General features: G+C 42.3%; 1 protein-coding gene across 3 annotated transcripts in view; it reads left to right on the top strand.

Annotated features, from left to right (window-relative positions):
- Nucleotides 1–25,072, top strand: part of SPATS2 (spermatogenesis associated serine rich 2) — a 78,570-nt gene that overhangs the window by 32,039 nt on the left and 21,459 nt on the right. For 2 of the 3 annotated variants that reach the window (XM_018573546.1, XM_018573547.1), the window contains exon 3: nucleotides 23,571–23,650. In XM_018573546.1, coding sequence (XP_018429048.1) covers nucleotides 23,571–23,650 — 80 coding nt within the window. Of the gene's footprint in view, nucleotides 1–18,026; nucleotides 18,042–23,570; nucleotides 23,651–25,072 lie in introns of those variants that run through there. The other variant, XM_018573548.1, reaches the window with a different exon arrangement.

The raw sequence follows: 25,072 nt of genomic DNA, 5'->3' as shown, positions 1-25,072 counted from the left end.
CCGCCCGCTGTGTGATCGGACGCGTGGCAAAACTTTGCCAGCGTTCCGTTCCGCTGCAAACGCAAAAAATAGAGCAAGCCCTTTTTTTTGCGTTGGCAGTGGAACGCTGGCAAAGTTTTGCCACGTGTTCAATCGCACTGTGGGTGGGGGCGCGTGGAATCGCACTGTGGGTGGGGGCACGTGGAAGCGGTGCCATTTGAATTAAATGCACCACCACGCCCCCTACCGCTCTGCAACGCACACGCTTTCGGTGTGAACAAGCACTTATTGTTTATAGTCCTTCAGGAAAAATTCATACCAGCTGCTGCGCTAAATGTATAGCGGCTGGTGGGCTTTGCCAGACCGTACCAATGGGCTGACCTGTGACATCACACATGTACTCTTTTTTTTAAATTAATTTAAAAAAAAAATGTTTATGGTAGAACTTTATTGAAATCTCACAAGTGGCATTTCATTCAGTTGTACTGGCACACCGGGGTGTGAGGCAGTTGTTCTGCATCGCATCCTGCTGCTCTGAAAAAAGTACAGTCTGCTGTACTTTTTTTCAATGCACACCACCATATTCCCATCGTGCTGCGGTGGTGTGAACCCAGCCCGTCTGTGTCAAGGCAAGTTACCCTGTCTTGCATTGGGGCTGCGCTAAAAACAGCCAGCACAGCTTTAATCCTCTAACCTGCACTGGGAGAATAAAAAGGAGCAGTTTACTTGCTATATGCCGTGCCGACTTTCAGACAAAAATGCTGCCAAGTAACATTGTGGTTCTTTAAAGAATGCTGCCTCTATTGCCGAAATTACCACATACTCTCCACAGTGTTAAATCTTAAAAACATTGACCAAAATTCCAGTTATGCTTTGTCTATTTTAGTCATTAAATTCATGCATATTACATGCATCCTTGGCTGCACAGTATTCACCTCAAACGCTCATTCCATTAGGTAAAGGGAGGAATGTGGTACTGTGCCCCTGCATTTGAGGACATGACAAAGCATTATTATTACATAGTATTTATTTAGAGTTAACAGTTTGCGCAGCGCTTTACAATGTAGGGCATTATAGAACAGTCTTCCCTTGCATGACTTCACTGAGAGGTACTTTGAGCAATGTATGCTGTAAAAATAGGAAAGTGAATGGACTTTGAAGCTGAGGAGTTGTGCAGTACCATTAGGAAAGCCAAAACATAAAGAGGCACAACACAGGAGTTGCATGATAAAACCCTGTAAACCCACGGTCACTAAGTAGTAAAGGTCAGTTATCTGACGGAAACTATTTATAGACACAGTTAGTAGCACCTGGTAGACCAGGAGTAGGCAGTCTTGGAACTACAAGTACTATGATGAATTGCAAGATTTTAACACAGCTGGAGTGCCAAGGATGCCTACCCCTGTGGTAGACTATGAAACAATTCTTCTACTACAGAAATTCTTCTAGGTACAGATGTACAAGTAAAGATCTATATAAATTCATCTTTTCATTAGACGTGTGTGTGTATCTTTCTTACAATCTAAGGTCCCTATCTCACATGCATGCATACATACAGGGCCAATTTAGACAGGAGCCAATTAACCTTCCAGCATGTCTTTGCGGTGTGGGAGGAAACCCATACAAGCACAGGGAGAGCATGCAAACTCCTTACAGATAGTGCCCTGATCGGGACTCGAACCGGGGAGTGCAATATTTATTCTCGCATTGCCAGATGATTTCTGTTCCTATTAGCAAGCAGAAGTAAGATTTTTATGACGTATTATTATTAAATATATATATATGGTTTGTCCAAGACGGATTATATTTATTATGGGTGGATAGCAGTGGGTTGCATTGCCCTCCTACATCCCATATCTTGGCTACTCTGTTTCCAGGTCAGCGGGCATTTTGAGAGGGGAAAGGGTCTCCTTTTTCTACAATATTTGAAGATTATGGTGCAAGTCCAATGTAAGTTCAGGAGGTGAACTGTTGCGGTTACATCTTTCTGGTGAAATAGTGATATACGGAGCCAGCAATCCTTTTGGCATTTTATCAGAAACCAAAATCTCTTCCATATCAATTCCAGCTGCCCTTCATTGTAAAGTTCTAGTTCCACTCCCCTTTCAGCTTTATTTATGGTAAGGCAGGTTTAGTATGTACATATAAACCAAAGGTTTGCGTTCTTGCCTAAAATTCCTGCTAAATTACTACTCACGGTTGGTAATGTGCATTGGATTTGCCTTGAAATTCTACAGCTTTAACCTTTTTGCTGTAGCTCTGTTTGGTAGTTTGCGAATAACGCAGGTTATAATGTTTATTAATGTCTTTAAAATAATAATGTTTGTCCTTTTTGTACGAGATGGCAGCCAGACAACAATGGTATACAGACTCCTTGATTTCCGCTCATCGGCCAAAAAAACTATTAATGTTTGACATTTCTAAGGAGGCTGACATTTATTTTAATTAAAAGGCAAGTCTTGTGTTACATTGAAGGGGAGGGTGACATGTGTGAAAGCATGCCGTTAAGTCTACGGTGACAATTTATTTAAAGACATGCCTTTCTCTCTCTGAATTTCATACATAAATCCAGTATCCAGGACCACATCTGTTCTTTCCTATGGGTTTGCTTTTGTACTTTTTAGACCGCTTTTAAAATTTTACAAGGATATACTAGTAGGGATGTTCAGATACCAAGTACCGTACTCTGTACAAGTACAGATACTTTTCCAGCTCCAAGACTAGACTAGAGAAAAATTCAAAAGTTAGAAGGCAGTTATTTTTAAGGAGTATACAGAACTCCTGGGATTTGTGCATCCCTGTTTTAATAAATATATATAATATTCTTGTATAAATACCATGGGTATAGGTTGGAAACTCAAACTTTTTATTATCGTCTGTCCCTGTGGGTGAGATTTCATTTCGCTTCTTTTCAGAAAATGTAAGAATCTCATTGGAAACACAGAAATCAATTTGAAACCTGAGGTTCCAGCATTGTCATGGTATATCCAAAACTTATAAAGAAAGAAAAAAAACTACCTCTCCCAATGAATACATGGGATGTGAAAGGACATTTGTTAGTATGGACAGGAGATGGCAATAAAACAACAGATTTATTTATTTAATGAAAGTTCTTCCATGGTATCAACACAGGAAGTAAGGCCCCATTCACACCTATGCGTATTGTAATATGCGCGTCTGTCGCGGTAAAAAAGTCGCGCGATTCCAAAGGCTACTTGGCAGTATACAAATGGAAAACGCCCTACAAAACGGACCAATACGCAGCAAAAACCGCTCCGGGACCTTTTCATGCGTGGGCCGTTTTGTAGTGCGTTCGGGACGGGCGGAAATACGGACAGGTGGGAACGATACCATTGACTACAATGCTATTTATTTTTTTGACCGTTTTGTAGAGCGTTCATCGAGCGTAGGACGCGCTACAAAACGGTCAGGTGTGAATGGGGCCTAAGGGAAAAGGTCCCCAGTGATGTTACAAAAGGTAAAATCCTGTTGATTGTAAACCATGCCTACTCAATCTAAAATTAAAACAACAAAAAACAAAAGTCTGGAATATATATGAAATCCCTGAGTCAGAAAAAAACAGGCACCGCCATATTGTAGGTGCTTTCTGTGTAGTGTATTCAATACTTCATCTTCAGTCAAATATATGACATTGCTAGACAGCGAATGACTGATACAGATTTTGGATGGAAACCTCGAATTTCTATTCTGCGTGTAGTTTCAGAGCATCTGTACTAACTGCAACCAAGCTATGAGAAATGCAAATTCCCAGCTGTGCAAGTTTCACAAGGTATTGTTGAATCTTCACTATTCCCAGAACAGTTGGTTAGCCAGATGGCTACACTAACCAAAATTCTTATCTGGTTTGTCTTGACATATCTGTGTGATAGCAAAGTGATACATAAACCAATTTAGAAAAGTTTACTACTGTCACAAGTCACAGCTTAACAATGTAATTGAAATTCTAGTTTATTATTTTATTCTGCTATTCTTCATGTTATATCATAAGACTTGATTTACAAAATGTATGTAAAACAAAATATTCTTCATGGTTTCTTTCTGATTCTGCTTTATTTCTTCAAATAATTACATTGTTGTGTGATAGCATGATCTTTTTGCAGTTCTTTTCTTGCAGACTAGGATTTGTGGTCAGACACACAGATAAAAAAAAGGCTTCCCCAGGCACTACTCATTTCAGATTAAAAGTACCAGTCGACCAGCATACTTTATAAGAGCGTTCTTGTTGGCCTGACGTATTAAAGGCTGATGGTAATTTTTCCAGAATTATACAAATCAGTTTGGTTTCTTTATTTAAATGCTGCCAGATTCAGCAGCTAAGGACCACTTTTCTCTGTACAGTGGTCTCGCATGCACCCTTCCTTGTCATAAATATAGAGCTGCAGTCAGCAGGTATCCTTATCGGTATGAAAGCAAATGCTAAAGCTGGCCATACACTATGCGAATTTCAGCCTGTTCTTGATAAACCCACAGTTTATGAACCACAATGTGTTGCTGTCGACAACCAGTCAGCTGCCAGCTCTGTTTGGGTATTCTGACAGCAGCCAGTAGCCGCTGTCAGAATACAATGAAGACAGCGGGAGATTCTTCGATCAACACTTGTATGCATTGTTGCAGGAATCTGTTATATTTTCTTTGTTCAGCCTGCATGTCCCTTCTCCCGAAGTTTCCCTTCTAAGTTTTTTTTTCTTCCCACCCCTTTTACTATTCATGCACACCACCCAGAACAAAGTGTGTGGTGCGAGTAAAGCTTATTTTTTGCTGTCTTTCCAATTGGGGAGAATTCCCTTCATATTTTGTCCCAGAGATGCAACCAGAAGAGGAAATGTAGAGTAAGGGCGTTCCCCTCTTAGACAGTTGTCACTGGGTTACATTGTTTATAGAATCCTCAAGTCAGACTTTAATGGTACAGTTGTCACTGGGATAAATATCCCTGTTGCAGTCTATCACTGGTAGTTAACTAGGAGGTCCCCTCTCTCCCCTTCCCCAGTCCCACTGTTATAACTGGCTTTTGTAAACGCCCTCGCCAATGTTTTATGGCGTTTGTCCTAACCTCTGTACCTGTCACTTTTGCTGGACAGTTTTGCATATGTTAAACAAGTACAACAGCTTTCTCACTTGCATATTTGTGAGTGTATGACATGAACATCGGTTATAGTTTCCCTTTTAACCAATGTGTTTTTTGTGTTTGTGGAGACGCATAAACTTCAGTTTTAATGTGACCTGTATTAAATGAGTCTTTAATATCTGCCTACACTTAAGTTGCCCACACACATTGCGATTTATCGCACAATTTTCGTCCGCGATCGCGGTTTTGTGCGACAATCGGCCAGTTGATGGGAAGTGCACAACCTCAATTACCTTACATCTGGCCGATTTTCATCTTTCAAGCAGCCTAGAAAATTGTTGTCGAGTTGCACAAAAATTGGCGGATTACTGGCGTTACCGCACAATGAAAATTGCACATACGCAAACGAAAATTTGGTCTTTTGATTGACGAAAATCGGCCAGTTAGTGGTGCTGGCGACCGATAATCGCAAACTACATTAGTCTGTGCATGATGGGCTGTTTAAATGAAAATTGAACGAGGATGCGATGTCGGGACAAAGTTGTATAATGGTTGTAAGTAGGGATGTCCCGATACCACTTTTTTAAGACTAAGTACTTGCCCTCAGATACTTGTCGATACCAATTACCAATATTTTTTCTTACAGAGACATGTGGCATTTTTTCTAAAACACAAACTGTTGATTTTTAGGGAAATTTCTCACCAGGGCTAAATGCGCATGTCCGCAGCACCATCCGCATGTCCGCAGCACCATGCCCATGTCTGCAGCAGCAGCACAATACATGCCACCAGAGCAGAAGGCTGCAATCTCACCTGGGCGGCATGTGAATCTCTGCAGGACTCGAGTGGATCGGACAGATGCCGGTGTGCAGGGCTGTACTGTGCTGCGTGTGGGGCTGTCCAGGGCTGTGCCTGTGCCGGGAAGGAAGAGCAGAAGGTATAGAACCAGACAGGCATTGCCAGGCACAGCCACTGCCAGATCCCCAGAAGTGTTGCTGATGTCCCTACAAGCATGGGATCTCAGCAGACGCTGCGGTACATTAGCATGGTAGTCAGTGAAAAGGATGATACTTATATTGGTGGTCAATAGAAAGAATGTCCTACTATAGATGGCTAGTTCCAGTGGCTGTTTTCTGAGAGAAATTGCTCTCTTTAAGAACCCCTAGCAACCTCCTGAAGGAACCCTGGTTGAGAGGTTGTGCTGGTGAGTTTCTTGTTGGCATTGGTTGTGGGGGGCGTTTGTAAATAGCAGGTTGGAAGGTGTTGGGAACTAGACTTGCAGTATGCAAAATAAATTTGCATGAAACGTGGTCATCTTTCCGACATCTGCACGAAAGGTGATACTCTGATCAGAAGTGTGAATGCTTTTTCACACATAGGCTGCTTATACAACAAACACAAACCTTTCCATGTATGCTGTTTTGGGCAACTGAAGTATCTAGTTAAACTACAGATGCAAAAATTGTATGTGTCTTTTGACTTGTCTTTCATTTCTATTTCAGCCCAAGCAGCAGTAGAATATCCAGTTCCCCCTTGCATCTTGTGTGAAAGCAGCGGTCCATCTGTTGTTTCTGTTCCCTGCTTATTAAGAATTGCAGCTCTGTAATCCTGAGAGCAGAGCTATAGTCTACACAGGGGCGTTTGAATGCCTTTACCTCAGCAGGAGTGTGCTGAACCACTGTAGACAGACCACTGCTTTCACAGAGAGTGCAGCTTTTTTTATCTGAAGCCAGGGCACTGTTTTGTTTTGTTTTTTTCCTGCTGGCAATGGGACTGAATTAAAAACAAAAGAAAAGCAAGAATTGTATACATCACTGGTTTTCCATACCCTCGAGTTAAGTAGTTACTCAGCAAAGTATTTCTTGACATTTTTGCCCAAATGCCCATGTTTTGCCCATGTTAACGAACAGTTGACTCCAACTCTCTCAGCTTTGCTTCCCTGAACTTTCTGTCCAGTACAAGATCACAGGGGACAGCACAGTCTCCAGCAGCTGTCCTTCTACTAGCTCGGAGGAGAGGTAGGGATCAGGAGAGTGTCTTGACGCCTTGCTGTGCCTGTGTGTTTTGTGGAGTCACAGCTTACTAAAGCACACAAGGGTGGTTCCATAGGACCCTGCAAGGCAAAGAGCCACCTAAAATGTGGCCAGTGCTCAGGGGACCAGCTGATTCTGGAGGAAACAAACTTTGTAAACATCAAGGAGCAGCTTCCATTGTAAGTGATTTCATCTGCATTTAAAATAGAAAGACATTCTGATTTGAATATAACTTTAATTTATTTAGACTATCTTTTATTTTAAAAAGCAAATGGTTAACAGCAATTGGACTTTGGTTTGCAGTGCAGTAGAATAAAGGGATTGTACAGCTATCTGGTTGGTTTCTTGGTAATAAATTTGCATCTATCTGGGGATTTGTCTGTTTGGACACAGATCTCTCTTGAGAGAGATGTAGCTTCCTTTTCAGTGCTTGATTTGGGTTTCACCTAAATACCTTTGGAACAATAGGCCCCTGACAACAAGTTGGAAAGCAGGTAGAAGCAAATTCACTTACGGGTTGGAAGAGAAAGCTCAAGCTGGCCGTCACACTGATTAGGGTAAATATTTGGACTGTTGTGAGCATCCTGTTTCTTCCAATTTAAAGACTGTGTACCTCTTATAAGTAACATTTCCTTTCTCTTCATTCCATGTGCCTGAAACTGCCTTGACTACAGTCTGAGCATGGATATCAAGAGACACTTTTTTTGTGGTGAGCTGCCAGGGTTCGCTTAGACATGTGTATATACTTCTTTTTTTTCCTAATCGTCCCTTTTTAAGATGCTGATTTAAAAAAAAAAAAGAAAATACCGTAGGTTATTCCAAAATATTTAGTAAATTAGATTAGCTGCAGTACGGTGTATTTTTCAATTGGCAGATATTTTCTCCTTATTGCAGTGTTTTAATGTGATAGTTACATTTTGAAATGCTTGAACTTCCATACTTTTGTTCTAGTAAATACAGAATACATTTGTAGATTCAATGAATTGGCGGATTAATTGCACTTAGGATAGGAGCAATAACGTCAAATCATTATATATCATTGCAAGGTGGAGCCTGTTTTTGTGTGCAGTAAATATGGATGCCCGTGTCCATGCAGGATTACAAACTGTACGTAGAAACAAAGTTTCTTAAAACATTAACTTATCTTCCTACCGGTAGCTGTCATGCTAACATGCAAATAGGCTGTAGGCAGATCTTCCAATGTGTATTGCTGGACTTCTGACAATGGAAGCTGCCTGGCAGTCTCTGGCATTAGTGCTTTGTCAATAATCTGGAACTAGTGTGCAGTCAGTTAAAGTGAAGTAAGAACTTTTGATCAGTATACTTGTTCAGGTCAAAGGAAGTCAACGTGACATTTCTGAAGGAGCAGCAAGCAGTGCTTTGCCTGTCAGCTTTTCTTTCTTTAATGCAAGTTAACCTTTTCTAGTGATATCCCGTCTGGAATCTGCAGGGTCCAGCCGGGTAATGGCAGGAAAAAAATGCATGGAGAATGGTCCGCTTTAATAAACAAAGCATGACATTAGGTGGCAGGGTAAGGCCAGGACAGTAAAATACGTCGCTTACCACTGAGCTGTAAATGGGGTCCATTGGTGCTCTGGATTCTGGTTATTTCATTTTTTTTTTTAATTTGTTGGTTGCAGTCATGAATGTTCGAGCAAATGTTACAGATGCAACTACCTAATCACATTTGATTACTGTTCTTTACATACAGTTCTAGTAGAAGCATTTAGTGGATACAAAACTGTTCAGTTATCATCAAACATAACCTTTAACGTAGATCTATTAAGAGCATTTGATGTGCTTTCATTAAAGAGAGAATCTGCAGACAGGACACATTTGCGCTGTGATAATCATTACTGTATTAACTCGCGGAACGCAGAATATGTCATCAATGCTATAGTGTAGAAATCATGTTATGGGAAGTGGTAACTCAGCCTCATCCAAGGCGAGAGTGCTGGGATTAAAGGTAGGTATTAGCAAGGAAAGAGCGTGGTTATTTCATTTTTAACTAAATGGTGCCCATGATGAGATGCATGTGTTCACATAATAAGTCTGCTTTTGGTGATGTTTTGAAAGCACATCTGCAGCATTAGGCGAGGGACATGCTATATAAGTAATGTGCTTGGAATTCCTTTTGGTCACGACACAAATTACAAATGGGTATGTTCTGTTGGATTAACCACCGATCAGCATGTTGCACTCTGCAGTCTGTGTAGTACTTGAGGATTTTACTAATATTACAGAGTGTTTAATTCACAGGAAAGAAAGCTAATATTTCCACAGGGAATGTTATAACCGCATTTCACCCGCCTCAGCCTATTACTAGATTTAAGAAATTGACCACGTTGTAGGCTTCATTGATCACGTTGTCTGTAAATCATTTTATTTTTTTCATGTCAAAGGAACAGGGTGACCTACCTTTTTGATGATTCAGCTATTTCTTGCGTATTGCTGAACTAACCTTTTTATTTCTGTTTAACTTTTTATTTTGTGTTTTTCTTGTCCCCTAAGGGACAAGTCACATTGACATAATCTCTACATGCAGGACACGGGTCACATTTATAAACTGCACAAAATGTATTTTATGTTGTAGTGACTGGCAACTCTGTGTGAAAATTCATATCTTTTGTAGATGTGTGTTTTATGCATTTTTAACTAAAATGAATGTAGTGGATTTCATTTTATATGTGTCGTGTTAGGTGATAGACTAGTATTGGGTCATTTAAAGTGATATTCAAGCACAAAGCTTTTTCATCTATTTTAAATGCTGCTGATCTAACTTCCAAAGTATTCTTCTCCTTGAGATGGTAAAGTTTTTTTCTTTTTTTTTCTTTTTCTCTCTGAATCACATGGCCCGCAAGCACTGACCACTATCTGGATTTACGGGAGCTCCTTTCCCTTGCAGGGTGCTGTGGAGCCACCCTTGCAAGCGCTTTCCCAACTGGCTGTGTGCTACTAAGCTACGTGCGTCCATTAAAGCGTAGCCCACAGCAAGCGACTCCCCTGCTCCCAAGCTAATTGGGGAACAGCTGCTGGCGTCTGAGCTGTCCCTTTGTTACTGATTTACAATGTGTGTTCTTCCCTTCCTGGAAGTTCAGGGAAGCTGCACTGGGGAACCTGGAGCCAGCAGCAGTAAACGGCAGGATATATGTGTATTTGCACACCTATGTAGAAAAATGTTATTACAGTAAGGGTGCAGTACAGTAAGGGTGCAGTAAGTGGAAATACATGGAGCATTTAATACTACTAATTTATTATTTTTCCCACTCTCCCCCCTCCATGCACAGTTACCGAGATCCAGGGCCTCCCATTTGTGTTTACATCCTGTTCCGTAGAACCCTATAGGCTGGGCTGGGAGACACAGGGAGAGGAGCACCATAGCCTTCTGTTAGTTCTATGTACCAACTGGCAATATACTGTACATTTTATTTTTCCTCTGCCAGATCTGATTTTACAAAAGCATCAATGCAAGCAACATTGATTTCTTGAAGGAAGACCACTGTGGCAACATTGATTTCTTTAACGTCTCTAAAGAAGAAATCTTTAAATGTTATGTAATGCTCTATTAGCATGCATAAGAGCTTGTTCACAGGACGTCCTGATTGTGTCTGGACCAGAACCGTGTGCTCCTGCACCCAAAATGCATCCCATTGTATCCCTATGTGTTTTATGGGCTACAGTTCTCACGTGCGCAGTCAGTTCCGACCCGTACAGAGAAAATGCTGCATGTCACATTTTGTCCGGTCTGGAAACGCTTGAACGCCTCAAAAACCCAATTTTTTCACACTTTTGCACTGCAGAGCCACAATCATTCCATTGGTTTGCTGCAGTGTTATCCATTTTTAATGGAACCCCAGGGCACCATGCCAACGCAGCTGCCCTTTTAACACACCACAATGCGTGCAATGACTTTCAAGAAAAAAAAATGCATACACTTTTTTGGTGTGTTTTTAGTTAGTGGTAATTGGGTTGCCATAAGTGACGTATATTAACACAGGGCTCGACAAATCCCAAGTGCCAGGTTGCCATGGCGACTAGAAATGGTATCCTGGTGCCTGGGCTTTTGTCAACTCGTTCACTGTCCCCTACATTCTCCTTGTCTCCCGCCGCATCAGTTCTGCTTCAACTGGTCTCCTCCCCGCTGGGAGCCTGCTGCATGCTGTGGGTAGTGACCCCTTCAATCCCCACTGCTCTCCCCTTCTATATCAGAAGAGGAAGCGGGGAACGGAGGGGACCCATCGGCCAGAGGGAGGAGAGACCGCTGTGACTGCATTCCCTTGTGCCCCCACTATTTCAAATTGCTATTGCAATTTGAAATAGCCAATAGCAGTCTGGCTATTGCACTGCCTGCTGTCAATCAGTAGAGGAGGACCTGAAGATCTTTTTACTTCAGTTCCCTCCTCTGCTGATTGACAGCAGGCAGGGGGGCGAGTGCAATAGTTAGCTTGCTATTAGGTGTTGCAATTTAAAATGGCCAATAGCAGGCTGGATATTGCTTGCAGCCACTGCCTGCTGTGTTAACATTCAGCTGCCTCAGCTAAAGCTATTGAAGTGGAAAGGTGGCACTAGAAAAAGTGTCCAGCCCCCATGAAACAAGTCGGGGGCACCTACATACAAAAACGACGATTGTGCAACACATCAGGTATCGCCACGTGCGCCAATTTAAATTGTATTGAAATGACTGGCTCCAAACTTTTTTTAGCTGGCTCCTAGATTCAAAGCAAATTTGTCAAGCCATGTATTAACATGCTTTGTGTTAACGCACTGCAAAGTTTGCACCCTGCTTAAGATTCTGTATGAAGGCTTGGAACGTAATACATATACCATTTATTGTGAAATAAGATCCCTGCTGTATGTTGGCTGGACTACATGTCCTACACTGGCCAAGTCAGAGTTGGAAACAACCTTCTCCATGACAAACAATGCTCAAAGTTGGGAATTTATTTGAGTATTTTTTATACGTTTAATTGACTGCAGTTCTGTCAACCGCCATGGCATCCACCAGAAACCGGCTATTTTAGTACTGTGAGGGGACATATGGGTCACTACTGTTTGAGAGCATATGGAGCAGTACTGTAAAAGCACATGGGTCAGGACTGTGTGTGAGCAATTGCGAATTATTAATAAAATACTGTTTTAATTTTTTCATTGCCTGCACAATGCGTGTTGCCTTGTAGTTTTTTATTAAGTGGTGATTTTAACAGGGGTAAAAGTGCGGGCGCACAGTTGGGAGGCCATGGTTACTCAATAGCCTGAACAAGGACCTTAATGGCAGGATCACCATATTATCCTAATGCAGAATGAAAAGAATTGGCTTTTGGAATTGCATCAGAATATTGAAGCTTGTATAAGATTTTAGTGATTGAGTTTAGATCTGCTGACTGTGCAAATTTTGCAGATGGCATACTTGAAATTGCTTGTCCAGCAAAGTGTGCTTTAACACAAAGGTCGCTTATCCTTTTTACTGCCTTCCCTTACCCAATCCAATTCAAGCTCCCCTCATAGATGCATGCTTCCCTCCCTTCCCCATGCCAAGGTGCTAGGTGTGATCCTTGACTCTGACCTCACCTTTTGGCCCACGTCCCATCATTATCTAAATCCTGCCTCCTTCACCTTTGTAACATCTCCAAAATACGCCCCTTTCTCACCAATGAAACCTCAAAGCTACTCATCCACTCACTTATGTCTCATCTCGACTATTGCAACCCCACCGCATTGGCCTGCCTCCACAAAGGGTATCCCCCTTCTACTCTATCATGAATGCTGTTGCTAGACTCATCCACCTAACCAACTGCAACCCCCCATCTGCCAATCCCTCCACTAGCTTCCAATCAACCACTTGCAAAGCCATCCACAACTCTGAGCTTAGGTTGGAGATATAGCCGGGGGCAAAGTATGGCCCTCACTGTCCCCTCCGCTCTTCCAAAGATCTCCTGCTCTCTAGCGCACTCGCCAACCCCTCTCATGTTCGCCTCCAGGACTTCTCTAGAGTCTCTCCCATCCTTTGGAACTCCTTACTAGGGGAGAGGGAGAGTTTTTTGTTTTTTTTTGTAAATGCAATCGAAAAAATTATCGAGCAACTAATCGATTATGAAAAGAATTGTTAGTTGCAGCCCTACTCCTTACCCTAACCTGTCCGTCTATCTCCTACTATGTCTGCCTTTAGGCAATCCCTAAAGACTCCTCTCTTCAGAGAAGCCTGTTCTGCCTCAACCTAACCACTGGACAATCACTTTCTCAAACATTTCATCCCCACACAGCTAGCTCCTCATGTATCACTTGCCCCTCCCTTTTTAGAATATAAGCTCTCACAGGCAGGGCCGTTCTTACCACCTTGTCTTGAATTGTATTGTGATTGTAAAGTCTTCCTTATATTGTAAAGCGCTGTGCAAACTGTTGGCACTATATACATTCTGTATAATAATACTTACTATGGTCCGGTGGTTGTGGTTACAATTTTATTTACATTCCGCACCACAAGGCTTTACAGTCGTGGCCACACCTATGCATTACAGCCCTATATACTTCTATAGGATCGTCTCCGGCCTTGGGACAGAGCCAAATGTCTATGGTGCACTAATGTGCAGGACAGTGAAGATTTGCACCGTTGGATATTAACAGACATCCAAACTGTGGACGTCGGTTTAAGGTAAGTATGCATATGTGGAGGGTAGGATGGGTTAAATCAGGGGAAAGGGGGCAAGTAAGATACAGATGCACTTTTAATACCTTGCAGCATAATCCATGCTATATAATAATCTGCTGTAAATTCAGTACTGTGTGTTGTACTGATTCATTTTTTGGACACCGTGACCTGCTCTAGAAAGACAGGCCAGCAGAAAACCTGTTCTATTTACTCATATCACTCTTTGACCTGAACAAAATCTTGCTGCAGGTTTTGTTTCAATCCAGGTCACTGCAAATACATTAGAGCTTTAACTCCAACCCTCTTACAGAGATTAGTTGTGTAAGCTCAGTGTTTTTTCTGTGATGTCAGATAGTAATGCATAGATTGTAATGGATAGTGTGTGTATATATACGACTACATGTATGGTGTAGCAGAACAAGGAAGATAATTTAGCCTTGTAACATTAAGTTCTAAAGGATGTTGGCTCTTTTTCTGTAACAATTAAAGAACAGTAATTGGAGCCCGAGTTACCTGGCTTTCCTAGAGAATAATGCTTCAAACTCCCTCCTGTGCTGGTGACTTAAAAATCACTATTGTACACATATTCCCACTGGACGCTGTTAAGGTTTAAATCCAAGCAGATCATAAGAAATGAAACCTAATGCTGAACTAAAGCAAGCAGATAAATACATAGATTAAATACCTATAAGGATTACCTGCAAAAGGATTTGTATTTGTTTATCCAGTCCTGAGATTTGCACATCTCTGCCACAGCACAGACCTGATTTATCTCTGTTGCGGTTAAAGCGGTATGATACTCTCCTCCCCTCCAGTGATATGACGTCCGTGAGCTTCCTCACTTGTGCTTCGGCCATCTTGGTTGGCTTGTGCCTGGATGCTGTAACTCCTGCGCATGCATGGGAGTTGGTTCATCCTGGCATATGTTGCAATTTTACATTGAGCTGCACATGTGCAGCTCTGTGTTCATTGTCTTGAAGATCACGAATGGGCAGGTAAGAGGAAACCATTTTTCTCTTCTGCAATTAAAAGCCTACCTGTTTGCACATTTTCTGTTATGTATGGATGCTGTAATCTGTTATGCATCGCAAATCATATGTGAAGGAGAACTGATCTGCCCTGGAACTGCTGTTTGGTCCTGAAATGTCACTTCTATCCGACTTTGTGAGTGCAATCTCACATTCCACCCCACTCACAAATTCAGATAGAAGTGACATTTCAGGACCGAACAGCTGTTTTAGGACTAAAGACCCTGGACAGGGAGCCACAGCAGAGGGATGAAAGAGCCACATGCGGTTCCTGACCCCTGGTCTAAGCAAAATTGGTAAGAGTCTTCCAACGCATAATAGGTCTAGGTTCAGCAATGTTCTGCCTACCTGAATATAATGAATGAGCAGAGTTTTCCATCAATGGATTTTTTTCTTCCCTGTTGTCATGGATATATATTCCAAGATGACAATGTCAGGATTCATCGGGCTGAAATTGTGAAGGATTGGTTCAGGCATGAGACATTTTCACACATGGATTGTACATCACTTATTCCAGATCTTAACTCCATTAAGAATCTTTGGGATGTACTGGTGAAGACTTTACGCAGTCGTCTGACTCTTCCATCATCACAATTAACCTTCTTCCACCAAAACTAATGCAACTCTAGATGAAAATTAAATGCTGTAATCAAAGCTAAAGGGGTCCAATAAAATATTAGAGTAGTTACTTTTTTGGGGACAAGCAGTGTATTTCCCTTAAGCAAAGATCATGTGACCATATGTCTTTAGGGTTTTGGTTCATTATGAATTAACTGTCCTAACTAGGGATGCACCAATACCATTTTTTTCAGACTGACTATGAGTTTCCTCAAGTACTCGATAGGAGGTGCGGCGTGTGGATGCGGGCAAGCGAGTCTGGCAGCGGCGAGCGTGAGGTGGGGAGGAGGTGCGGCGCACAGCGTGTGGAGCTGTGAACAGGGCCAACTGATCGGAAGCCGATTAATCGATTATTGAAAAAGTTGACAACTTTTTCAATAATCGATTATGTCGATTAGTTGTTGCAGCCCTACTCGACAATACCAATTACTAATACTTTTTTTTTTGTCATGTGACTGGTTTTTCTAAAACAATACAGACTAATGATTATAGGACAGTGGTGAATTGCCAGGGCCCGTTCCCAGCTGCAAATGCTGCGCCCCCTGGTAGTTCTGCCACTGACTCCAAGCTGTAGAGGGAGAACTAAATCTCGGCAATACATTATACAGCAATACCACCAGCTATAGAGAACTAAAAATCCCATCAATAAATCCTACCACAATGCAGAACAATATGAAGCTACATACTGTGCTGCTCACTGGGGCTGCGCGTTGGGGGTCTCACCAGGGCTGTGTGGGCGGCTGGAAGGAGGATGATGAAATGTACAGCCAGACCAGCGCTGTAAACAGCCACTGTGAGGTCCCCAGTAAGCGCGGGACCTTACTGCAGCCGAAGATTTAAAAAATGTAAAGTGCCGGTATAAGTATGCAGCAAAGGAAGATAGAACTCCTGATCTGAACTTTATTGTAGGTCAGTAACTCAAAGTATTGGAGCCAGATGGTCCTCATGACGGCCATTTAGCTAGTTTTTTCAGTTCAGCAATGGCAGACTCCACATTTCTCCCATTACAGGTTTCTTTTAATTTAGCATATGCTATATATTTACTTAAAGTACACCTCTGGGCAAACACACCCACTTGCCTCAGAAATAATTTATGAGGTATAACTAGTGTGGTTTGTGTACTCATGTCCAGAAATGGAGGAAAGTTTACTCAAGCACACAGACTGTGTAAATGTGGGTCCCCAAATACTACATTTAGATGTAGGCATTGCATGCAGTTTGCCTTTTAAAATATTGAGGGTGATTCAATATTGCCTTTGCAACAAATTTCTGGTTTTATTGTTACATAAATTTGGCGCTACATTTTTTTATAAGCCTTCTGACCGTTTCCTTGCTGCTTTCATCACGTGCAACAGCTTCAAGCAGTTTGTCTCGCTTCGTTATATGGCTGTGACAAATTATTTAACAATGAAGAGATAACAAAAATGGAGGTAAATGACAGACACCAGTGTCATTTTGGAGTAACAGGGCCGTCATGCACCCCCCCTCCTTTGGAATTGGTTGCTAGGACACTGTCGGCTGCACAGCATGATTGGTTGCTATGGCACTGGGGCTGCACAATGTTCTTGATTGTTATAACACTGGAGGCTGCACGGTGTCCTTGGCTGCTATGATGCTGGCGGGTGCACAGCAGCCCTGGTTGCTGAGATGCTGGCGGCTGCACAGCAGCCCTGGTTGCTAAGATGCTGGCGGCTGCACAGCAGCCCTGGTTGCTAAGATGCTGGCGGCTGCACAGCAGCCCTGGTTGCTAAGATGCTGGCGGCTGCACAGCAGCTCTGGTTGCTTATGATGCTGGTGGCTGCACAGCAGCCCTGGTTGCTAATGACGCTGGCGGCTGCACAGCAGCCCTGGTTGCTTATGACGCTGGCGGCTGCACAGCGGCCCTGGTTGCTTATGACGCTGGCGGCTGCACAGCGGCCCTGGTTGCTTATGACGCTGGCGGCTGAACAGCGGCCCTGGTTGCTTATGACGCTGGCGGCTGAACAGCAGCCCTGGTTGCTTATGACGCTGGCGGCTGAACAGCAGCCCTGGTTGCTTATGACGCTGGCGGCTGCACAGCAGCTCTGGTTGATGAATCTGTTGCAGGCACAGACCTTTTGTCAGGCAAATTCATCTTATCTGCAACACTCTTTATGAATTCCAAGGATTTAGTTTCAAAGGCTCAAATACGTTTGTTTGGCGATTGTTTACTGAAAATTCCTTGTGCTGATTTCTACTTCTTGTATCAATAAAGGACATGGCATAAGCTGTGAGATCTTTTTCTAATATGTAAGTGTGAGGATCTGGAGTTGAACCCGAGTTTCCAAGTCCAGTGTTTTATCAGCCATGCCCCACTCCCTCCCAGCTGAATTGACGTCAGTCAGCATGCTGTGCATTTATGACGAAGGATCGTTGTGCTTACTTTGGGTGCGGATTGTCTTCTGACTGTGACCACTGTGATGGTATTGGAGAGAGTGTTTGACAGGGCTGGAGGCGTGTCTGGAAAACCATCGGCATGTAAAACTGTGTGACACGTTCCAGTACAGGAAACATCAGGTACATTTAACACTGGTTATACTGTACCTTGTCACACAACTAGAGTCTGTGATCTCCTATCTGCTCCAGGCAGAGATTATCACATACCTTCTCAGTGTCTTCATCCAGGTGAACTGGTAAGTAGATGTGTGAGGGATCCAGCTCCCCTTTTTTCAAGCCCTTTTTATATTTGTATTATATTGTACATAGTGTATAGGTAATAAACTTTTTTTAATTCTGTATCCGATGGTTGACTAGGTGTTTTTTTTTTTCTCTACATTTCCAGTTGAACTATAAATCCCAGCACATAGGCACAGGCTGAAGTGACTTGATGGGACTTGTTCTACAATTGGCTAGCTTTAGGGTGTCTAAGCCTATTTTAACCGTGAATATTGTGGCATTAGAAAGCCAATGTTGAAAGTTCCACCAGGTGCACACACAGCTGCCTATAGCTTGGATTTTTGTGTCTGTAATTTTCCTTGTCCTTGGAGTGGGACACAGCTAGCTGCTCATAGCCGTGTATAGTAAATGCGTAAAAAGAAATGTATGCACCCAATACCAGACATTCCAGAGCTGTGCATCGGGCATCTGCTAAGTATTTAGACGTTAGGCTTTTCGTTGCTAAATGGCAATTTCTGACATTTTGTATTTCCATAGAACCCTCCCCATGATTATTTGTGGAAGAGTGTTCCTGTGGAAGGTGACGTATGCTGAACCTGTCCATTTGCCACACTTGCCATTTGCCTTGTGCAACAAACCGAATTCATTGTTCATACTGGGAATGTGTATTTTCCTCATGTCTTATATCTTATGCTTATGATAAATGTTTTTTCTGATCATCCAGGGACTAGGCAGCAACCACTGTGAAACAGACCTGTGTGTCATTATCCATGTGTTGATTCTGTTAGGGATTATTTTTCTTTATTAACCCTAAATACAGTTACTTGGCCTGTTCTGGTTTTGCTAGACCTAATCTGTATTTGGGAAATGTAGAGATCAGTTTACTGAATACTGTTGGCTCTGACAGATCGTTCCTTTTTCTGTAGGAAAAGGGAGGCAAACTTCTTAAATAAGGCATTGCTTATGGAAGGAATAAAATGTGGCAATATCAAGCAATCGTCATTTGTTTAGCTGTTAGGCAGATGCCACGACAAGCTTTTCAGCAATATCTAACTTGAATTGGAGTAGGCTTTCAGTAGCAATTGCTGTAGATGAACACTAGAGCTGGCCATACACCATACAATCGAACTTCTTTACATCCACCAAAACTATGTCGTGCGAGGGCCGCCCTGATTGTATAGTTTTAGGTAGGTCCTCATACTACATAGTTTGTGAAATCTAAAGTTGATTGTACAAAGGTTGTAGGCTCAGATTGTAAAGTGTAAGCTTAAAGGAGAACTATGAGATGCGTGATTTCCACTCATTCTCATAGTTGGAGCCCACCTGTGACAAAGAAGCTGTCGCAGGTCAGTTCGGGAAATGAGCAGAAACATGCACCGATCCACTCACTTCCCGATCGTCTCCCTGCAGTGAGCGGTGACTCAGTCACAGCTCGCCGCAGGGATTCCCTCCCTCCCTTCTCTGATCCTCCATCGCTGAATGGAGGAACGGACGGGGAGGGGGCGGGTACAGCTGGCTCTGCCTCTAGATAGGCAGAGCCCGCTGTCACTCGCACAGCTAGGTGGATCCAGACCGTATTGTCAGGATCCGTCCCGGCTGCGGTGCTCGGTATATAGCAAGCTATAGCCCGCAATATACTGAGCTTTGGGTCACGGGAGGATGCTAGTATATGTCCTCCCCTTACCCTAAAGAGAACTTTTAAAGAAGGAAACATGTTGTTAACCCTTGCTGTGGGGCAGCTCTGGACTTCCGGTGAGTATTGCAACGTAAGCTGCTTTACCATTTTTTATCACCTGCTAGGGATCTATTTTATTAAACAAATAGCTTGAAGTTGGGATTTAAAGACTAACTCCATATTTTTGACTGTTTCTTCAATATTTAGGGTATAACATGGTTGCTCCCCAAACCCCCTCCTTAGCAGAATCTCACGCTTGTTATCCCTGCATGATTCTGTGCATCTTTGAAATTGGCATGGCTCCACCCACACAGCCGTGTCATCCATTCACAGATCCTGTCAAGGGGCTACAAGTTCTGTCTGCCACTGCTGCAGAGAAACAATGGAGCACAAGTGCAGTGACCTTGGTATGGGCAGGGGCTGGGGGAGGAAGAGTCTGCAGGAGCCAGAGCATTGCACCTGTGATCCACTAACTGTGATTGCAGTGCTTTGCAGACTCCAATGTAAAAAAAATCAATAAAGGCACATTTTTTTTTTCTTAATGTCTTTGCATTTATTGATTTTTTTTCCTTTTTTTTTTTATTTTAGGGAACAGTGGACTTTGCTTTTAAGCAATCTTGTCAGCAACTACTGAAATTACAGAATAAATGATTAATCCAATGCACAAAAGTACAAGATGTGTAGTATTTTCATTATTGTACTTTATTTGCTCCTTTTATTTATTTATTTTCGTTTTAACATTCAGGGCCCATTCACAATAGATGCTTTGGGGCTGCGCCAGCCATTTTCTAGAGCACAACCACAACTCAAGACAAGGCAATTTGCCTTGTTCCAGATGGGCTCAGTTCACACTGCCGCTTTGCAGTAGTATGTGCAGAAAAAAAGTACGGCATGCAGTGCAACCGCATCGCACTGAGCTGAGCCCATAGAACCTTATTGAAATCTCACATGTGTTCTAACAAAAAAAAAGTAAACCGTGCAATGAGTCACTATCAAGTGCATCAGCACTGTGCCAGGCACATCTGTGCGCTGTAGCATGACTGCTGGTGTGATTAGGCCCTAAGGCCTGGTTCACACCTGGGCGTTTTACAGCGCTCCTACACGCTGTAAAACGCTCAACATGTGAAAACCAATAATTGCCTATGGGCATGGTTCCCACCTGGGCGTTTTACAGCACAAAGGAACGCGTTGAAAAATGCCCTATGCCCAAAGAAGTACAGGACCTTCTTTGGGGCTTATTTGCCGTGCGTATCCATTAGGATACAGCCGGATAGCCCTCGGAAACGCGTTTTTGTAGCGCGCTTCTTTTACCGCAAATCGATGTGCAAACGTGCATATTCCGTACGCCCAGGTATGAACCCAGCCTAAAGGTTTTAACATCTAAATTTGCCACATGCATATTTTTTTTATATATGTCAGTTCCCTATTGCATAGGTTTTTGCTTCTCGAAACGTTGGTAACTTCTGTCTGGCCTTGCCATTGAGTTTTACAGTCTCTAGTGAAATGATGATTTCACTTATAACAATTATAACACTTAAATGTGTTTTTTTTTTTCTTTTTTTCTTTATATTAACATTTTATGTGATCGTAATTGTGATCAAATCGCCTATGCATTAAGATAACTCGTACTGCTTTGTGAACTGCTATAGTGTAGCATTACTAAACAATATGTGAAGCTTCTCTCCTTAAAACTTTCATTTTGGCAACTGTAAAAATATTTTCTTTAAGGGGAGGCTGTCCTGAGAGGAAGACATAGTTGGCGTCCTTTCAAAAGTTGCGTGGCTGTTTTGCTAACTGGCTAGAGTACTTTTGAGTCACCAGCAAGTATGCAAATCAGGAAAGTCAAAAGTCCGTATTTGTATACTTGTGTTGGGTAACTGAATTAAATGAGTAAAGCCAGAGGGTCAGCATGATGACAGCCATCATTTTTTTTTAGGAGGAGGTCCACAATGGCAGCCCACCCTTATCCTTTGACTGGTTTACTTTTTAAGCTGATCACATTCAAATGTACTCTATGTCCACAAATGTGGAACAAAAACCCTGCAGATTTATTTTTGCCGTGTCTTCCTGTCTATGCATAATGTAGCCGAGACCTACTTTGTAACTGGAGCATTTCCGCGGCCTGCCTGGAAACGTCCGTTTTTCTCTAGCTGTGACATTCTGAATGAGTGACAGTCACCAGTGACAGGAAAAAAAAGTTGCCCTGGAGCAACTGAGCTAGGGGAAATGTTCCTATGGCCATGGTGCTAAACATTCATAAACATGGATGTCTAGATTACAAACATGTTTACCCCTTTTTCATTTAATTTAACAAGAAGATAAATCTGTAAGATAGATCTGTAAACTGCAGGGAATACTTTACAGCTACCTGGCATCCTGCTATGTTTCTTTTACCTGTACTCTATTAGTACCTCTATTGTACATCCAAGAAACGGACTGGTGGTGCTCACTTGTAATGGAGCTGAAGTTTAAACTCGGGTGATGAATATGATTTGTGGCATGTTGCCTCCATTGAGTGGTGTAGGAGTTGGATCACAAGTATGCAGCCATTGAAGGTAGAACTTCTGGTCTGTATACGTGTTCTTTGATCATTGACTGAAGAGAAAATACAGTTGGAAGGTCTGCATAACACTAAAGAAATAAGCTTTTTCAGAAGACGGTAAGCTGTAGCAACAGTATTGGGCTGATATATAAATGTTCCGCCCAACATATAGCTACCAAAGCGCACCTAGATAGCGCTATGGAGCATAGGAAATTCCTATGTTCTTTAGGGCCATCTAGCGGCTTTATAGTGCTGTGTGACCTGCATTGCTGGGTGAAACATTTATAAATCTAAGTATATTTTTCTACACGTTCTTACTTTTAAAATGTCTTAAATGGTAATAAGCTGCTGGCAGATATAAAGTACATACACCTACAAGAACCTGCAGGTAACTTAAGCATCTTCCATCGCCCCCTCTAGACTCAAAAGCATTGGGAGCTTTAGTAGTGATAGAACTTCACTGCCATTCCTTCCATACATTCCTATTGGCTATTGAGGCAGCCCATTATAGCAATGGACCAATGAGAGTATGGGGAGGAGGGAACACACCAGGGTAGGTCATTTTACTATTAACCCAGTGGTACTTGTTAACCATTTTATACAAGCCACAGACCTGTCAAAGTAGCAGGTCAATTAGTTTTGGGTGGATTGTTTCTTTAGTACGCATGTGTGGCACATTTGCCTGTAGGAGAGGGACATAAACAGTACAGTAGTCTATTATCATTGCCTGATCCGATCTAATACATGATTTGGCTTCTGTAGTAGTAATTTGGTAGGAGCTACTGATAGTCTTCTGGTGCTCTTCTTACATCATATATACAAAAAGTTTAATCTCTGGTCTATATTGCTGGCTCTTGAATAAATATATGTCATTTATTCTGAATTAAATGTAAGACTTCATATGAGAAGCAGTATACTGTGTGTGACCAGACCAAGTGATTTTCAGGCTACTGACTTTCAGATCGGCCTCCCTGTGCAGGATGAATAGTGCACTATGTCTTGGAAGAGGAAATTCTAGAGTTAAAGAGATAGAGGGCTGTCCAGTTTTTCCGGGTCGTGCAGTATTATAGCCACGCATGCAGCAGCTTCTACACTATCCAGACTAGGGAGGTGGAGCTGCCTGCTATGAACACAGCAAGCTTTATTGAAGTAGTGAAGTATGAGGAATGGGGTATTGTATATATGTGGATATACTTTTGTTACATTCTCATGTATACGGAGAAAAGATCAAATTCTTCATATTTTCCGTTTTGATTTTCACTCAATAGCTGTTGTACTAAGATGTGCCTTTCATATGTGGGTAATAGCTCTGCATTCCTTTTCCCACAGATCCAATCGGTTTTGTCTTTGACGTCCAGTCTAATACTGTGATGGCTCAAGGAGGCTCCTATGAGAATATGAAGGAAAAGGTAGGTGTCATGGGGGATCGATATCGTTCAGTGATTCACCAACCATTCTTGTTTTGTGGATAGTTATTGAGGCTCTGATTACTACACATTTTACATATGTGGGGTTACCTGCAAAACATACCTTGTCAGTGGTGCTTGAAGACAAGTCTAGGAGACATTGATTTTTGGATTCTTGTTTTTGTATACAGCAAGGTTGCACATAAATGAAGCTGTCTGTATTTCTAAACCTGACCATTTTTCTATGCAGTTTTTAGTGAAGCCAAACACTGCTCCTAAGTTTTACCTTGAAAGTTCATAAATTGTTATTTGAGAACATTGTCTTTTATTTGTATAGAATGTGTAATTTGCAAATAAACATTTATTGCTGGTTGCTTTCCTTTTAGTAGGTTGCTTTCCTTTTTAGTCTGAAAAAGCCCAGCACGAACTTGAATGCTCTGACAGAATAGAAATCTAGATGGCACTCTGTCCTCTAGGAGAGGGTGGGAGGTTGCCCCTCCTTTGAGACCTGGAACCTCAGTCTCCAGGTGGCTCCTCTGACGTTTCCGGGACAGTTCAGAGAGAATCTCACAGGGTTTGTTTTTTTTTCTTGATAACCCAGCAATGCGATATTCTCATTATTAATAATTGGGAATGCACCAAAATGGAATTTTTAGACCGAAAACCAAAAATTTAAAAAATTTGTCAAGCCAAAACTCCCCCCCGTTCCTTCAATTAAATATCAAGGGTCTAAAGAGACCCCTGATGTTTCCCTTTTAAAATAGAAAAAGAGATTGAGAACAGAGTCCTCAATCTTTTTTTTTCTGCAGCCCCTGTTATAAATGAACAGGAAGCCTCTATACTCAGTATTCCTGTTCATTTATACATTGTGGATATAGTGTACTTATTATGTCCACAATCATGAATGAATGGGAAGTGATGTAGAGCACTTCCCATTCCTTCAAAACTGCTACATAGTAAGCACACTATATCCAGTTATTTACAAACACTAACCGATCAGCTGATCGGTGAGTTTATGTATATCGCTCTCTATCCTGAATCGGCTGTCACAGGAGGGGAGAAGAGCTCCGCCTCTTATGACAGATCAGAGCATTCTCCTCCAATCACCACTTTCCATTCTGACACAGGAGGCAGAGCCGGGGGTGTGTGGGAGGAGAGCTCCGCCTCCTGTGACAGATCACAGATCTTACCGCCCCACACTGCTCTGCATCCTGACACAGGAGGCTGAGCCGGGAGGTGTGGGAGGTGAGCTCGGCCTCCTGCAACAATGACAGCTGTCACCATGCAGCGTCACTCTCCATCCTGAAAGCTTCTCTCCTCCCCGCTGGGCATCGGGGAGCAGGGATGCACTGAATTTTCAGCCATCATGGCACTTTAGTCAAATGGCCTAATTATATATGTGTGTGTGTGTGTGTGTGTGTGTGT

The sequence above is a fragment of the Nanorana parkeri genome, unplaced genomic scaffold, assembly GCF_000935625.1.
Source record: "Nanorana parkeri isolate BGI_ZX_2015 unplaced genomic scaffold, ASM93562v1 scaffold2421, whole genome shotgun sequence".
NCBI classification, from domain to species: domain Eukaryota; kingdom Metazoa; phylum Chordata; class Amphibia; order Anura; family Dicroglossidae; genus Nanorana; species Nanorana parkeri.
This window is presented reverse-complemented; position numbering and strand designations above follow the sequence as displayed.